At 36.1% G+C, this 19,161-nt stretch overlaps 1 protein-coding gene across 1 annotated transcript in view; it reads left to right on the top strand.

Moving 5' to 3' along the window:
- plcxd3 (phosphatidylinositol-specific phospholipase C, X domain containing 3) overlaps positions 1–19,161 on the top strand; it is a 44,708-nt gene that overhangs the window by 13,652 nt on the left and 11,895 nt on the right. The window contains exon 2 of the mRNA XM_056463409.1: positions 17,849–18,557. Coding sequence (XP_056319384.1) covers positions 17,849–18,557 — 709 coding nt within the window. The remainder of the gene's footprint in view (positions 1–17,848; positions 18,558–19,161) is intronic.

The raw sequence follows: 19,161 nt of genomic DNA, 5'->3' as shown, positions 1-19,161 counted from the left end.
CCCACCACGGCTTATCAACAATTTTGAAGTAGTCAGAGTGCAGAGTGTATGTGTGAGCCCAATGCAGGTGTGCATTAAAGCAATGCAGTTAAACACCAACATATTGCTCTATTCTTAACCATGACACACATTCAGTATTAATCCACACAGTGGCAAAAGCTGAACTATTTTGAAACTAGACCTCCGCACGTGTTTAGGTAAATCTGACGGTGACCATAGCAATGACCAATGGCAGTGGATTGCGAGCTCACAAAATGCACTTAAATCCGTAAACAAAGCAGCTTGCGTTGTGTTTTCGTTGTGGCTTTAGACGCGATATGAGAATATAAAGAGTTAACCAGGTACAGTACACGTGGTTACAAGTAACAAAACGAAAATTAAATACATAATTTTCAAGCTAGAGAAAACAAGGAGGCAACCATTTTAATCTCACTTACTTACACTTGTGAAATGGAGGATCAAGCTGATTCATGAACTGTGTACTGTAAAGTTCCTGTCAAGCTCTGACAAAGTCCCATACATCAGTAGTTTTTTTCTGATCCTTCCTTTAACAAACGGCATATCCCCTATTGTAAGCGTGTAGATTGCTGAAGCACTCGTCAGAAAAATCACGGGAGCACAGCACAAGGCTGGGACTATAATGCTCAGGTATTTTTGCAAAAATAAACTTTAACCATTGACTCTTCACGCCTCATCTTTGGGTAGGGAAAATAACTTTCCCTCACACTTCAAAACACAGCATCTTTGTGACTTGATTCAACTGGGATCTGCTACAATGTTTGTGGGTGGGGCTGGGGGTTTAAATTTTCCCAGGTCTGCGCACGCAACAAATGTGCGGGTCTAAAGACTCGTTACAGCGGCAGAGTCGACTCTTTTATAGATGAATCAAATTGTTTTGAACACTGTGCACTTTCAGATTTAAGCCTTAGCTGGACATTTTACTTTACTAAGAGCTGCGTTACACACTGCATGGAAGGTCATTTTCAAAAACACTTAATAGGTGCTCTTTAACCATTTGTAAATGTACTTATGCTTGATTATATTCATGCATGTAATTACTGTACATCTGTATTTAATTTCTGTACTTACATTTACACTAATTACACTGTTGACCAGTGGTGGATTTAGGGATTTAGGGGCCCTAAACAGTTCCAGCTATGGGGCCCAAGAGTCCTAAAATGCACCTTTTGTAATTTTAATATTTATTTATTTATTTATTTATTTTGCAGTTTTTGTTATATCACCAAATCTCATTTTTCATGTTTTATCTTGATGAAATCTCTACATTTTAGATGATTTGTTTTCTTAAAATGAATTCACCACAAAAAAAAAAGAATAAATGGAAAATAATACATTGTTTTTAAAACTGAATCTTTACCTGACTTGACTGCTGGACTGCTCCATGATTGGGGGTGTAATACAAATTCGCAGGGCGAAATTCTGCGATGGTGCAGTGGATGGCACGATTGCCTCACAGCAAGAAGGTCAATTGGGTTAGTTGGCATTTCTGTGTAGAGTTTGCATAGTCTCCCCGTGTTCGCGTTGGTTTCCTCTGGGTGCTCCGGTTTCCCCCATAGTCCAAAGACATGTGCTATAGGTGAATTGGGTAGGCTTGGCCAACCGAAGTTAAGTCCTGTTTGTTTGGTTTTCTTCTGTTATGTTTGTATTGATGATATTTCTGTTCTGAACAACCTCCTTTACATGGTTAAATTTATCATTAAATACCCATTCTTTCTGTTAATCCGCTCTTCTCTCTGATCTTTTACAATATTAAATACAATACAAATATTTTAAAAAAGTACTACAAAAAAAACCTCACAATTTTTTTTTGTATAAACCATAAAAGTTTCTGTATGGCAAAATCAGGGACTGTCAGTAATGTATAAACTATTTTTAATAGATGATGCATGTGTAATAAATAATTATGTTTGTAGTTAATAATAACGTTGGCAAAAGATTTACAGTTATTTGTATGCAAATAATATAATAAATCCTAAAATTCATTCATTCATTTTCTTTTTGGCTTAGTCCCTTTATTAATCTGGGGTCGCCTCAGCAGAATGAACCACCAACTTATCTAGCACATGTTTTACGCAGAGCGGATGCTCTTCCAGCTGCAACCCATTACTGTGAAACACCCCTACACTCTCGTTCACACATACACTACGGACAATTTTAGCTTACCCAATTTACCTGTACTCCATGTCTTTGGACTTGTGGGGGAAACCAGAGCACCCAGAGGAAACCCACACGAACACGGGGAGAACATGCACACTCCACATAGAAATGCCAACTGACCCAGCCGAGGCGTGAACCAGCGACCTTCTTCCTGTGAGGCGACAGCACTACCTACTGCGCCACCGCGTCGCCCCGTAAATCCTAAAATAAAAGTTAGACTATTTTTTTGCTTTATGACTATTGAAAAGGTTTGCAGTTTCAAACTGAAGCCCTATCTTGCCCTATTTTTCACACATTATGGCATCTGTAATCCCACATATTCACTAATGAACAATCTGTGGGATTATGTCACTATCCAGAGCTTTTTGTAGATGAGCTGCGGTGAGGCTTGGAAATCTAACAGCAGTGGTATGTATAAAGTGCTCTTGTCAGGTCTAGACGCTTGACCTTGGGGCAGCAGGAGAGCAGAGACTGCCATCAAAACTCAGATGCTCTGCCAAGTCCTTCTCCTGTCCATGAACAACATCCACAGCCAGCTATTGACTAAACTCCTTTATTCCAAAGTCCCTTTAAAGCAAGTCATTCCACTCTGTGGCCATCTTTTGAAATAAGGGAAACCTGAAATTCTCCAAAACTGTTTGCAAAGCTTATGATTAAATTTTATATTTGGAATCAACATTGAAATGAAATCAATGTTTTTATCTGTTTATATCATGACAACAAATTACATTTTTTAGGTTGACCATTGTGCTTTTCTTCTAGGGTCATTTCCAACTTAATCCTGATGGCAAATCTTTCAACAAAATGACAGCGACATCTTTGTTTACAATTATGTGGGCTTTCATGTATTCATCTGCTTGATGTCATGTGATTTGCATTTGAATGCTTGGGGTGGGAATTCATTATAGATAATGAGATCAAATGCAAAAGACTACCTAGCATTTATTGCATACAGATTACAGAACCAAAGAACATTTGTTTTCAGATGGAGCTACACGCTTTATGTAGATATAATTCAAATTTTGATGTCAGTAAATCAAGTATTTGTTGAGATTCAGCTTTTTCCCTCACCTTTTCAGATCCTAGGGAGTTAATAACTATCGAGTGGTAGAAACTAATGTAAAGAATATGTGGTGGAATGAGTCTTTCCTCTAGAGAACTGACAGTCTACTAGATGTCGATTGGCTTGATGATTGGCTAATTTATTAAAAGGCAGGGCATCCTTCACCAGAGCAGACATATGTGACCTGATCCAGCAAAATGAATCGCAATGACCCAAATTTCAAAATATAGATTTTGGTATCATTGGAAAGAAGAGTTTTAAAATGATATCCTTTTCAAAGTCCAACCCAGGCTTATTCTGATTACGTACTCCTATATACATTTCTGGAAAGCACCAAGTACATCCCAGGAGCTATGCTTTTTTTGCAATTTTTGTTTTGGCCACTGTGTACGATTTGTGAGAACTCAAATATCTCTCGCGAGTGCCATTCGCACCTACTCTTCTCACGTAAATCCATCAAAGGCCACTGTCGACTGACTGACTGACTGACCGATACCCCCCACCCCCTTTCCCTAAACCCAACCAATAGTGTTTTCAAAAGCACCAATTTAGCTTACCCAATTCACCTATAGCGCATGTCTTTGGACTGTGGTGGAAACCCGAGCACCCGGAGGAAACCCACGTGAACTTGGCAAGGACATGCAAACTCCACACAGAAATGCCAACTGACCCAGCCGAGGCTCAAACAAGCGACCTTCTTGCTGTGGAACTATGCCCCTAACTACAGCTCCAGAAGGGTGTAGTTGCAAGCATACAAGTTTGCGACGCAGTTTGCGAATGTTCGTTAGAATGATGGATTTGGGAAATGTCAAATAAACGAACTATGTTTGTAATGATAAAACTTGCGGCCTTAGTTGGCTAACCATGGTTTTCGGAAACGCACCCCAGTGCAGTGCTTTGTATAATATTCATTATTTGACTGATTGCACATGTGCCACTAGAGACCATAAAAACTAAAATAAGCAAACATCAATGTTTGCAGCAGATAATTGCTCTTGGAAAATGATTTGAATTGCCCATTTTTCTTTTCTCTCATCTCTCACTTACTCTTCATAGCAAAGCATTGCATTGCTTTTGATGTCTACCCAAATGTTGCCTGTGATGAGGTGTAGGACTTAGTTTTTTTATTTATTTATTTTCTGACAGATCGCACACTCGCACGCACAGCCACATACAAAATGATTCCAATTACTCAAGAGTTCCACTAGTGGCATGAGAAATCGTAATGGCTTCAAAGCTCAAAGGCACCGTTTGCTTGCGTCTGATTCATCTTTAAATCTGTCCATCCATCCAATTGTTCATCCATTAATCCTGCACTTTAGACCCAAAGAGAGGATTTTTAGCGGGCCGTGTCTCAATAAACAAGATAAATGGAAAAGATTAAGTGACCAGACATGAAATTGCACAGTCACCATGGGGAAAAGAGTCGCTTTTTCCTGTAATGATGACTTATTTCCTGCTGAACTAGGAGGCCGTCCCTTGAGGTTGACAGTGACATGTCAATCTTCTGTGATAAGTAGTTACAGAATTACCCAAGGGTTCACAGTGAATCTGCTGTAAGTGTTGCTGCTGCTGTTTTATTTTAGATTTTTTAGCATGACTAGCATGTTATGTTGGACAGGCAACCCAGGGAGATTTTGAAAGATCATTATGGATTATAATTCATGCTAGATTTTATTCACATGACCAAAAACCCAATAAATCAGTAGAGGCTTGGCTTCATAGGTGTCATTTAGTAATGTCGTGAACAGGTGTCTTGTGGCCTATTTGTTACATTTTCCTTATTCTGGCTTTTTTGTGTTAATGTTGTCATTCATTCATTCATTCATTCTTTTTTCGACTTAGTCCTTTTAATAATTAGGGCTTGCCACAGCAGAATGAACCGCTAACTTAAGCAGCATATCTTTTACGCTGCGGATGCACTTCCAGCCACATCTCAGCACTGGTAAAACATTAATGTTGTTACAAGTTTTAAACACAAAAACATGCTTTTCAAACATAACAAAGAAATTAGCATCACAAGATTTATAAATATATCAAACTAAATATTTTAGCTGTTTTTTATCGAAAATGGAAACATTTTTAATAGAATAAACTTTCAACATATATAAAATCACATTAAGATTTTTTTGGTCGTTTATGCACCCTACTTTTTTGATTTTTGAAAATAATAAAAGTATTATTATTATTAAAAATCATTAAAACTATTATATAAAAATAAAAAAACATTTCTTGCCAAAGTTCAACATTATTGTGTCCAAAGCATAAAAGAGGAGTTTTTATGACTAATTTAATCTATACATGTAACAATCACCAGCAATCTAGAGACTGCAGATCGTTAGAGAACTACAAGCATGCCATATTATTGAACTACTATTCCCAGCATGCGCAGTGCACACACCTGTTCCTGATCTTACACCGATTGCTCACACACCTCTGGTGTCGCATCATGGACTGATTCCTGGACTATTTATGCATGCCACACACACACATTACTTAGGCCCAATCCCAATTCTAATTTTGTACCCCAGTCCTTCCCCTTCCCTATAAAATTTGCCCCTAAGAAATGGGACACCACTACAGCACCTGCACACGTCATCATATGTCATCGCGATCTCTTAGTTCATATGAGATCGACGATGCTGATTGTTGTAGTGATTTCAGTTGCGTTATTTTTTGGTGTTTATCTTCAGGAAATCACTGAAGTCAACGATATCATGTTATCATAATGATATAATGTGGCATTAAGATCATAACTGTACTGTGTATTTACACAGTGGCCATTTTCATCAACGTAAAACACATGAAAACAGCAATAACATTATACCAGACACTATAAAAAGCTCATTCACAGCCACTGGACTTTTCTGACAGGGTATTCCAGTGTCATCGAGTGTCAGATGTGAAAGTATGTTGTGGGACCGCTATACATTAGTTATTATTAGGGATTATAGATAGCGAAATTTAGTGGTTTTTATTTTAGCGTTTTAGACTGTAAACATGAATGTGGTTATGAATGTATTGAAACATATGCTTGTTTGTTGTAAACATTTGTAATAATGACAAAAATGTTTAATTTGTGCACCTCCTGACTTGCGTGTGCAGCCATGCTGCCATTGTAGATGGTGTAATCCGGGAAATTTTCATACCCCTTGGTTTGGTCCTGAAAACCACGAGTGTGGTCCTGAAAAATCTTTATTTCGAGGGCTATCTAGCCCTTGCCCTTAGCCCTACACCTTCAAGCTAAAGAGAATTGGGTAAGGGGAAGGGCTAAGGGGTAGAATTGGGATTGGGCCTTTGTCTTGGTTTTTTGTTAAGAACTGTTACATTGCAGTTTCCGTATGTCCTGATTCCTGTGTTTTGTTTCTAGTCTGGCCAGTGTTCCTAGCTTTGTTTATGTTTAATTTCTTTGCCATGTTTTTATGACCTATGCCTGTACCCGGACTACGGTTATTGGATCACCCTTATGTTTCTTTTGTGCTTCTGTTGATGACCTTCTGCCTGTACAATGACACATAATACACTGCACGTGGATCCGCACTCCGTTGTCGCCCGACACTCTTGTAACAATACGAATAGCACAATAACCTATTTTTAAATTCATTTGTATTGTATTATTTAAATTTATTTGTATCATATTAGGGCTGGCAAAAATCTATGCAATTAATCACATCCAAAAAAAAAGCTTTCCTTTGATATGTGTGTGTAATGAGAATATTTATTTTGTAATTATATAAATTATGGTATTATATAAATACACCACATGCAAACATGTATTTGAGAAAATGTTCATTTATATTTATGTTTATGATGCAAATCATATATACATTTAAATATCTATACAAAAAAGTATTGTATAGGTTTTTTTTTATGTATGTGTTCATATTACATACACCTAATAAATATATTTATTCCGGCGACGCAGTGGTGCAATGGGTTGCACGTTCGCCTCACAGCAAGAAGGTCGCTGGTTTGAGCCTCGGCTGGGTCAGTTGGCATTTCTGTGTGGAGTTTGTATGTTTTCCTTATGTTCGCATGGGTTTCTTCCGGGTGCTCCAGTTTTCCCCACAAGTCCAAAGACATGCAGTACAGGTGAATTGGGTATGCTTAAATTGACCGTATTTTTTGAGTGTATGTGTGATGTTTCCCAGTGATGGGTTGCGGCTTGAAAGGCATCTGCTGTGTAAAAAATATGCTGGCGGTTCATTCCGCTGTGGTGACCCCAGATGAATAAAGGGACTAAGCTGAAAAGAAAATGAATGAATGAATATATTTATTCCATGGTCTGTTGAAATTCTTGATTCTGATTGGCTGGAGGTTGTGCATTGTTTACGTTGAAATGCACAGGTAGTTCCAGTTAGTTTTGATCCCAGTTCACAGTCCAAACATTTAAAGCTACCATAGCTACAAATTTTAGCAACTCACATGTGCTGCACAAGAAACTGATGAGGACTGTTAATGGCAAGTCGTTGATTATCCCTTACATTTAAATACATATCTTGGGCTCTATAGCAATGCACCAACAATGCGCTTTAACACACCTCCTATCTAGACCGGAACACTCATCAGTCTACAAAATGGGGCACATGGATTTACTATTTAAACAACGTGGTGCAAAGCAGGAAAATTAGGGTTGCGTTGGTCTGAAAATAGCAACAAACCATCCCAAACCTGTCTTGCACCTTATTGCGCCGGGTGTATGATAGGGCCCCTTATGTCAAAACAAACTTTTATTTTTGTATGCAATTTGTCACAATTAATCTTTGCCCAGCACTAATGTATCTAAAAAAATGTATAGTACTCAAATGACTGTATGGTTATATAGTATACTTCTTATTTACAATCATTACAAATACCTGTTTGATTGTGTAAATGTGTGTTGGACAGTAATAATAACCATAATAATAATCATAATAATAATAATAAACTTTACATTACTAAACATTTTCAAGCAGTGACGTTAGATCTGTGTCCTCTTGACAAGATTATTTATAGTTGTGAAAATCATTTCAGCATTACATGCTTCAAAAACAGAAATGAGTCTTTGATCCGCTCTAATGTTCTTCTTCTCAGAGGTTCAGAGGTGAAACATGAGCCCGATCAGTCACTTCTATTTTGTTAAATGGTCCATTTTCCCAGAACGATTTCCCTCAAACCCTCCTAATTTCAACTCAGTGCATCTCAAAGCAGGATCTCATAACAAGGAGACACTCCTTTGCATTTAGCTGAAGAGCTATTAGAAAGCTAAATAAATGCAATGGGTCACCATGGAGCTATGTTGTTTAGGCTTGTTGAATTTTACTCTCTTTCATATAGCACGTTATTTTTGTAAGTATTCTCCTTTTTCACCACTAGAGGGTGCTTATTCACAACAAACAAAGATATGTTTGAGAAGAAGCAGCACTGCTTTATCATATTTTAATGCTCTGTTGTTATGTTGCTGTGTTCAATTTAACAAAACGCACAACAAATTAAAGTACCCTTGGTGTTTCCCTGCTTTATATAAAGCCAAACTGTAAATCAAGGGTATGTGACATCTTTGGATACAGGACATGGTCTGCCTAGTTAAAATTGCTTATACAAAAGTTCTGTCTTGTTCTCGAATCTGATTGGCTGATATTCCTGTAAAAACAGCACTCGTACAGCCTCCTCACCCTTGTGTATTACTAAACTGGTAAATGACATTCTAAGTGGATCTCTGTCTTTTGTATGTTGTAGTACTGTATTTATACCATAGTAATTGTAGTGTATTGAGTGTAAGATGGGACTCGCATATCAGGATTGTATGTGTTGGCCACTCTTTGTATAACCCTGGGTTATTTTTTGGTTGCCCATCTGTTTGTTTCTAATTAGTCTCCTATTTAGTTACTGCAGACTAGTGCAGTAAACAGAAAGAAAGAAGAAATGCTCGCATGTGTTTAGTGTTTTTCCTTAATGCAAACCCAACAGTAATCTGGCAGTGTTTGCATTGCTTTGGCTTTTTCGGGAATAATTATTGTGATCTCCCAATTGCAACAGAGAAATACTGGGAAATCTCTGTAGACTGATGGCTTTTCTTGCTGTTCAGTCTTAAAATCTTAAAATGTCAGCAAAATCACCTGCTTTGTCATAATTTTAGGCATTACTCTAGAGAACCATTCAAATATTAGCTCTAAAGTGATGGTTTTTGCTGTTCTGACTCGTAGCAGATGGATGTATGCCAATGCGTGCCTCCCACCAGTGCCGATATACAGCCATACTGCTGATTTATTTTACTGGATGTTAACATTGTTTGAAACATTTGGGATAATGTACAGGTAAGTACTCAAGTCAGCAACATTTTATTTTTGTTTTTAAAAATCTCATATATTGTGCCGTTAAATATATGGAAGAAAATCAGTACTGCTATAAGGTGACTATAAAAAAAACTTGTTTGCTTTATCTGTAAATTTTTCATTATTTTTTTAAGGAATAGTGAACATGCAAAAAAAAAAAAAAAGTTCCTGATTATTTACTCAACCATATAGTGGTATGAATATGTGCTAAATACAGTTGAAGTCAGAATTTTTAGCCCCCCTGAATTATTAGCTCCACTGTTTTTTTTCGCCTAATTTCCCCTAAACGGAGAGAGGATTTTTTTTTAACACATTTCTAAACATAATAGTTTTAATAACTAATTTCCAATAACTGATTTCTTTTATGCCAAGATGACAGTAAATAATATTTGACTAGATATTTTTCAAGACACTTCTATACAGCTTAAAGTGACATTTAAAGGCTTAACTAGGGTAATTAGGTTAACTAGGCAGGTTAGGGTAATTAGGCAAGTTATTGTATAATGATGGTTTGTTCTGTAGACAATCGGAAAAAATATATAACTTAAAGGGGCTTATAATTTTAACCTTAAAATAATTTGTAAAAATTTAAAAACAGCTTTTATACAAGCCGAAATAAAACAAATCAGACTTTCTGCAGAAGACATGCTGGGAAAATTTCCTTGCTCTGTTAAACATAATTTGGGAAATATTTAAAAAATAAAATAAAATTCAAAGGCGGGCTAATAATTTTGACTTCATATTTTGACTAAATATGCTGTGCACTTTCATCTTGTAACATAATAAACATACAACAATGACTAGAAAACAGCAGTTAAGAAAGAATTGTGTAGATGTTTGCACTTTTTGCACACAACATACACTACCGGTCATTTTGGTTTGGGGTAGTTTTTTTCATGTTTTTTTTTTAAGAAAATTATTTTGTTCATCAAGGCGGCATTTATTAAATATATATTTAACAAAAGTTAAATCGTTAAATACTTATTTATTAAATATTTATTTATTACTTATTGTATGTAGTTTCAAATTAAATGATTAGTCCAGTCATTATTGTTTTTATTACTGTTACCATTATTAATATTATTATTATTATTAATAATAATAATAATAATAATAATAGTAACAATAATTATTAATATTAGAGTGATTTCTGAAGAATCATGTGGCTGAAGAGTGTGATGGAGCTGAAAATTCATCATTAAAATCACTGGAATAAATTATTACATTAAATGATAAACAAATTTTTAACAGTTTTTATTTTAAAGTGCGATAACATTTCACAATTTTACTATTTTTACTGTATTTTTGATAAAAATATTAAAAAATCCCACTGACACCAAACTTTTGACTGGTAGTGTAGAATTTTATAGCACATTTACAAAATGCACTTAAATTACATTTTTCAGTGGAATCAAATGATCTTTTCTTGCCATCCCAACTTACATCAATCAAACTGAATACAAATATAATGTAAACTTTGAATAACTTAAAAATAATAACATAAAAACATTTGTTGTCATGATCTTTTTCATATAATTTTTTACAGTGTGGATGATTGATGTCACTTCAGTTCTTGGAAGTCTTATAAATTTTGTACTGACTACTGACAGAACTGGTCTTGTTTGCTTGCATTAGATGTTGAAATATGTTTGCTTCCAAAAAAAAAGACATTAATTTGGTTAATTTGGTGAACGGCAATTGTTTACTAGAACATGTTTATATATGGATGAACTATTGCTTGAAAGGGAAAAAAGGTTGCTATTAATTAGTTTATAAAAATATAATAAAAATAGGTCACTTTATAGAGTATAAATGAGAAAACATGCTAAAATAGTAATGCATTATGCTGTGTATTTTCATAAAAACAGATTTGCAATTACACTCACGTCTCACCTCCCTTCACAGTCTGTGATCCAGTGAGACGCACATGGTAATTGCGTTCGTGGAGACTTTCCTCCATTTCCACGTAACAGAAGATATTACTTGTGTCAAGGAGGGAAATGAGACATACTGTATGCTGTTATTCATTAATCTGAATTTGAAAGAAAGTAACAGTTACAAAGTCTGTATATTTCCATCCGTCCATCTGTTTAATGAGCGTTCATTAGCTATATGACATGTTATTGTCATAATAGAGACAGATTGTCACAGAACAGGGAAAGCAGTAGCAAATCTGTAAGGGGTTGTAAATACGGCAAGCCATTTTAACATTCAATGTATAAAACATGGGTGACACGGTGGCTCAGTGCTTAGCAGAAATTTGCTGGTTCAAGACCCTGCTGGGCCAGTTGGAATTTCTGTGTAAGGTTTGCATGTTCTCCCAGTGTAGGTGTGGGTTTCCTCTGAGTGCTCCGGTTTCCCCCACAGTCTAAAGCAGGCATGGGCAAACTCGGTCCTCGAGGGCCGGTGTCCCTGCAGACTTTTGCTCCAACACTAATCAAACTCACCTGAACACCCTAATTAGTGTCTTCAAGATCACTAGAAAGCTACAAGCAGGTGTGTTTGATTAGGGTTGGTGCAAAACTATGCAGGGACACCGGCCCTCCAGCATTGAGTTTGCCCATCCCTGGTCTAAAGACATGCGTTAGGTCAATAGAATAAACTAAATTGTCCATAGTGTATGTGTATATGTGTGAATCAGTGTTTATGGATGTTTCCCAGTACTGGGTTGCAGCTGGAAATGCATTCACTGCAACATATTCTGGATAAGTTGGCGGTTCATTCTGCTGTGGCGACTCATGGAAAATGAATGGATATATAAAACATACTAGTATTTGTTTTCATGCTATTTATACTTAGTTACAATTCAGTAGCTACTAGTGCTTGTTCTGTAGCTAACAATGCTGATTCTTTAGCTACTAGTACCATTTTAAAATATCATTCATTCATTCAGGCTAGTATTAAATAGACAATAGATTTATTCAATACTAAATGTGTAGATATTAAATATTTATTGGCTAGTTTTTAGCTCTATTCAATAAATGGTTATAACTTTTAAACACAGAAACATGTCTTTTAAATATAAACAAAGACATTAGAATGACCTAAGATTAATAAATATATCAAAATAAATAGATCAACACTAGATTTATTCAATATTAATTATATGTTAATTTGATATTGGTAGATTTTAATTACTAGTTGTTGTTCAAGCAGCTTATTTGAAATGAGCTGAATCGACACAATTCTTGAGGTTTTTTTAGGACAACTTAATTGTTTTATGTTCAATCCACTTAAATTTGTCTAAACAATTACGTTAAAGATGCTTTAAGTTTTGACTCTTCTAAAAAATAAAAACACCATAATAAGTTTGCAGATATTTAAGAAACATGCCAAGTGAACATTCCTGTTCATCTGAAAAACAATGCTGAAGTGAGATATTCTGCTTTGAAAATGTGTTTTCCATGCTGGAATGTTTTTGTTTTGGTCATTTTAACCAGCCCAATGCCAGTTTAGCCAATTATATTTCAGCAGCCCGGGTTGCCTTGGTGGAAAACCGCGCATTTCATTCATTCATTCATTCAGAAAGGCTCTGAAAGCATGTGTCTGTGACCTAATGCGACCTCTGGTGGACAGTAGCAGACTCTGATATGAGATGCAGATTCCGTTCCACATAAGGTTAGTGATTAGCAAATTATATAAATATTACTAGCATAAACATTAGGTGAGCAGGTTACATTGTAACAACATAACAACACACTACGTGATGAGATTTGCAGTGATAAGCAATTTGGCGGTTTTCACTAGTTGAAACACTGCAGAAATTTAAATACAGCCACTCAGAAGCAAAAAATATGCACTCACTCACAAAATGGTAAGGTTTATTATCTTTTTAGTACATATTAACATTATTAAATGTACATGCTGAATCACTCATATGTGTTTAGTGTTAAAGTTCAATCTCAAACGGTTTATTTTATTTTCCAGATCTGAGGTGAACTATCTGCTGCTGCTCTCAATAGTATGGCAATAAATGTCGTGTAAGATGGCATTCAAACTCACATTGTCAGCATTTAACACTGAATAAACCACATAAGGTTTACCTGAGGTGATCGTTGTCAGTTTTCTGTTGTTCACCTGTGAGAAATAGATGTTGTTTATAATATATCAATTCAAGGTGTTGGTTAGGACAAAAACTCCTTTTAGTATTGAAAATATTCCTTCTATCGGGTGACGTTGCTTTTATTTAGAACACGATTTAAATCACTCGCTCCTGTCTTCAATGGCAACCTGCGTTTGCATTTGTTTTGATCCAGGAGTGCAATACCTAATTCAACCACTTGGTGTCAAACTTACATACTGCACCTTTAACTTAATCGATTTGTGTTGGGACAACATGAAGGAATTGTGTGGAACCCAACACTTTTTACAGTGTAAAAATTACACTGTGTATTTAAAGTGTATTTAAAATTCTAATAAATACTAGTACTTAGTCAGTAGATGCTAGTTATTGGTACTAGCAATATTCATTTGTAACTATTCTAGTGTTACTAGTAACCATAGTATATTTAGATTGTATTTTTAGATCGTTGATTTGACATGTTTGTTCCTTGAATGGGTTGATAATAAAATTAAATGTCCATACCTATGAAAAAAGTTGGATATTCCAAACCATTTATTGTCCATTTTGTCAAATTAAAAAAGTAAACATCAAAATAAATATAAACCCGTTCTCTTGTCAAGACGGTCAAAAAGTTTGTTTGACCTTCTTCTATGCCCCCAGATCATCTCTAGGAGAGCATAAATACATAATACACCCTCTAGTGGTGTGAAAGAAAATTACAACCCATAAATGGCTCCTACAAGTAACAAATGTAACATTTCTGCCGTTTTAACATTCAATCTAAGAACTGTACTAGTATATATGTCCATGTTACTAGTATACTAGTATTTTTATGCACAAGTGCTTATTCTTTAGTTCTAGTTCTATTTGAAAAATATACTTACATTTATTCATTAAATACTACTACTACTAGTCAAAAATAAAAAATTAACTATGAAAATAAGTGCAAAAAAGGTACTAGTAGCATGAAAATATATACTGATACAGTTTTTAAATCAAATTTAAATATACATTTTAAAATTGACATCTGTAGGGATCTGTAATTGAGATATTAGGTACTACTATTAGATGCTAAATATCGGTACTTAATCATTAAATACTACTGCTTATTTACTAGTTACTGTAATCCTACCTTTTAAATAGGTAAAAGTTTATATTTATTAGATATTAAAGGCACGTGTACCTGTTCTTGTCAATATTGGACTAGTAAATATTACATACTCTAGTAAGTAAATACTAGTACAGCATTAAAATGCCACATGCAATTCTTTGTTTTGTGAATTCTTTCCATCTTCTCTCACCCCTCTCTCTCTCTCTCTCTCTCTCTCTCTCTCTCTCTCTCTCTCTCTCTCTCTCTCTCTCTCTCTCTCTCTCTCTCTCTCTCTTGCTCGCTTCCTCCTTGATTGTTAAAAGCATCTAATGCTTCCATCATGTGGACTGGTTTTGTTGTTGTGGTGATTGCGGAGATATCTTTGCCGAGCAGACAGCTGTTTGCCTAATGGCCCTTTCCCATAGTGAGTGCTGAAGGCCACAGTGCTGCCTTCAGATGCAAAGACGCATTGCTTATTCATCAAAAATAATACTCAAAGAGTCTGTCTCACATTCACTGTTTAAAGACTGCTTAATGCTTCCATTTAATTACATTAGCAATGCATCTATTTAAATAGTCGTTTTGATTTTTGAGATCAAACATAGCACCTGGCTTTGCTCTGTATTTACAATGGACGTGTGCTTGTCAATTCTGTGTTATTATCCTGTAGGCCCTGGCATCGCTTTTCTCCTTGCTGCAGTCAGGATGCAAGGGTGGCCTGCTGAATAATTGCATTATTCTATTTATCGACAGGCAGTAAATGTTTTCTTAGATTCCTGCTGCACAAAAGTACAGCAGATTGTCAGGCAGTGTTATTTTTGAGACTTTTTTTCAGTGAAAGTTACTTTAAAGCCCTTTTTGGAGCAGATGGCCTCATCTCTAATGACACACTTGATGTACTCATAGCCTTGTGCGTGACTCTGAAGATTGTCAGACTGTGAAGTAGAGCTATTCTATAAATTTACTATCAGTGTGGCAAATTGGAAATATGCAGGATTGTGAACCAGAATGTTTTGTCAATGAAATGAATAAAATATGTCAATTAGAGTAACTAAACTCTGCTTGTTCAGAGAGATGCAGAAACTCAATCATTTATTGAAATGAATGCTAGAATTCATTCTTCCAGTTGTTTAACTGTACTATTTTTGCTGCACGGTTTTGAGCAGAATGCTATGGATTAGCTGTGAACTGTGGATTAAGTGAGAGATAACTCATTAGTGGTGCAATCCAAACACATAACAATTTGACCTGCAATGTAAGTAACATACACATAGCAAATACTTTTATTAAACACTGTTAAACACTATCATAAACACTATTTATTTTAACACTCTTATTTCTATTAAAATAACAGAAGCTGAAAGCTATTACAACAATTGGCAGAGAGTTTAAAGGCAGCAAAATATGCAACATTAAAATTACATCAAATAAGTGAAAACTTTTGCTTTAGAGCCATTCCAGTGTTATGGAGGTGACATTTGCAGTAAAAACTCAAAACATAAATTTACAGAGAAAGTCTATGTTAACATCATATTGAAACACATGCTTATATTTTCCAGAACAACTAACCACAGAGTTAAGGGATCAGAAAATGATCAATCTGTAAACATGTTTTGTACTTTAAATGAGAAAATGAACATGCCTTATGGATGTGACCAAAAAAAGTGTGCGAGTTTGCAGATTAGATAGGTAGGTGGGTAGATTCCTAAAGAAGTTTCTGGGGCAATGCTATATTTACTGATTTAGGCATTTCTTTTAATAAATAAACTGCATATTTGCAATCTAAACAAACAAAAAAAAAACATTGCATGGCTCTAAAGACCACAGTGATTTACAGGACAAATGACTTACAAATTAAAATTACTTTGAAATGTCATACAAGCACATAAGCACTAATAAAACATTAGAATGAAAAAGAAATGTTGGTAAAATTCAGTTTAATCAACTAACAACACACTTACAGTATTTTTGCTCAAACACTTCAGTAAAAAAGTTGGATAGGAGCAGCATTCACAAAAGAGTGCTCTCCTTACATTTTGCAGTACATCCTTTGGACCAAGGGGCTCAAATACTCAGACCATAAAATTCTCTTAGATTTCCTCACCTGGATTGAATCTTCAACACACTTTAAAACTGTAAAGTTACACTGTAAATTTTAAAAAGCCTGAAGGATTTAATGAGTTTGATCAGATGTGTTTAATTAGGATTAAAAGTAATCTGTGCAGAGCTGTGGCTCTCCAGGAACTATTTGACACCCTTGATGTAGGACTTAAAAAAATAAATAAATAAAATCTTAAACAATCATTGAGAAACTGGCAGCCAGTGTACAGTAGCTTAAAGTATCTTAAAACATCTTAAAACTGGAGTGATGTGTTGCTTTTTCCAGTTTTCTTTCTGTCTAAACTTTTATGTTGAAAACCATAGCACAGTAAGTAAGTGGCTGCATCCGAAACTGCCTACAATTCAGTAGGTACTGCATTTAAATTTAAACGTGAAACTCGTCCGTTAGAAAAGTACGTTCTATATAGTATGAATTTGAGCAGTATGAATAGAGTTCTGATGTACTGCATACGCCATTTTGTCATTATCACGTGACCAACTCTCGTGAGTTGTATCGCTTAACTCCTATTCATGAATTTTCTCATGGGGCATCATAGGATAGCGCAGAGTGCATGGGATGCGCACTTCACAATCTCGCCGGAAGTAGTAGGTCATACGGTACTTCTCGCATACTGATTTTCGAATTCTATGAATTCAGACATACTACTCGGCTCGCATACTGTTTTTAGCGTACTATATAGTATGGAAGTATGCAGTTTCGGACGCAGCCACTAAGTCTAATCTTGAGAAAATGAAAGTATGTATTATGTTTTCCAAATCATTTTGAGATAAAAGCTTAATTTTAGAGACTATTTTCAACTAAAATATTCATGTGGCATTTCTTTTATAGCATATTAAATGTTTCTTTATCATTTCACAGAGACAAATGACTTTTGTTATTATGCACGAGTTACCCACTCAGCTCCCGATGGAATGTTCTGCATGAGTCAGAAAAATACATTTGTTCTTGTAGAGTCTTCATAATATACTGTATGTGCTCTTGTAATGTATTATACTAACTCCGAAATCTCATCTTCCAGGTTCCCATGACTCTTTCAGTTTCTACATCGATGAAGCCTCACCAGTGGGTCCAGAGCAACCCGAGACAGTGCAGAATTTTGTGTCTGTGTTTGGCACTGTGGCCAAGAAGCTGATGAGGAAGTGGTTGGCGACACAGACCATGAACTTCACCAGCCAGCTGGAGGCAGGCATCCGATTCTTTGACCTCCGCATATCCACCAAACCCAGAGACCCCGACAACGAGCTCTACTTTGCACACGGCTTGTTCAGCGCCACCGTACGTGAAGGCCTGGAGCAGATCAGCACCTTCCTGGCCTCTCATGCCCGCGAGGTTGTGTTCCTGGACTTCAACCACTTCTATGGTGTACAGAACCTCCATCACGAGAAGCTGGTCCAGATGCTGCGCACCGTCTTTGGAGACCGACTCTGTCCAGTAGTGTTTGCTCAAGAAGTCAGCCTGAAGTACCTCTGGGAGAAAGAGTACCAGGTTCTGGTTTTCTATCACAATCCAATGGCTCTGGAGGTTCCTTTCCTGTGGCCAGGGCAGATGATGCCTGCTCCTTGGGCCAATACCACAGATCCCGAGAAGCTCATTCTGTTCCTTCAAGCCTCAGTAAAGGATCGGAGACGTAAGGGCACCTTTTTTGTGTCTCAGGTGGTGCTCACTCCCAAAGCAAGCACAGTCATGAAGGGAGTCACCAGTGGTTTGAGGGAGACCATCACAGAGAGGTAAGCTACTGCGTACTGTTATAAAATCACTTCTGTGAAATAATGTTGTTTCAAAATTTCCTAATTTCCATTTTTCATAGTTCTTTGAACCAATCTCTGCGACAAAAACATATGCTTTTGTCATTACTGAAAGTTTGCATTACATACTTAGCTAGCATCCCTGAAAAATAAGTTATCCAAAGTATATATTAATGTCAGTGTTGGTAGTGACACTACTAGCTTAACTACATTTTTCAGTAGCGTGGCCGTGGCGGTAGCGTCGCTACTTTATAAATCAAATAGCTTTTCTGTAGCAAAGCTATTTTTTTTAGTCAAGTAGCGCGGTAGCGTCCACACAAGCTACATTTACCGATACCAGATCAATAAGTGACGTCACTGACATTCACGGAGCTGTGAAGCCAGCGTCTAGATGATGAAAGTAAGTCCATATTATGGAGAGAATGATGTTTTGTTCTTCTGCCTGTTTTATGGTGGTCGACAACAAACTTTTTAGTGCGTTACTGCCACCTCTTGCTCTGATCAGTGACGTCGCCAACCAATTAGGCTAACATGAGAAATTTGCTTGATGTAAAGATGATATTTATATATATTTATTTATTTATTT

This window comes from Danio aesculapii, chromosome 8 (genome assembly GCF_903798145.1).
Source record: "Danio aesculapii chromosome 8, fDanAes4.1, whole genome shotgun sequence".
In the NCBI taxonomy this organism is placed as follows: Eukaryota; Metazoa; Chordata; class Actinopteri; order Cypriniformes; family Danionidae; genus Danio; species Danio aesculapii.
Note: the sequence above shows the minus strand (reverse complement) of the source record. Positions and strands in the feature narration are given on the sequence as shown.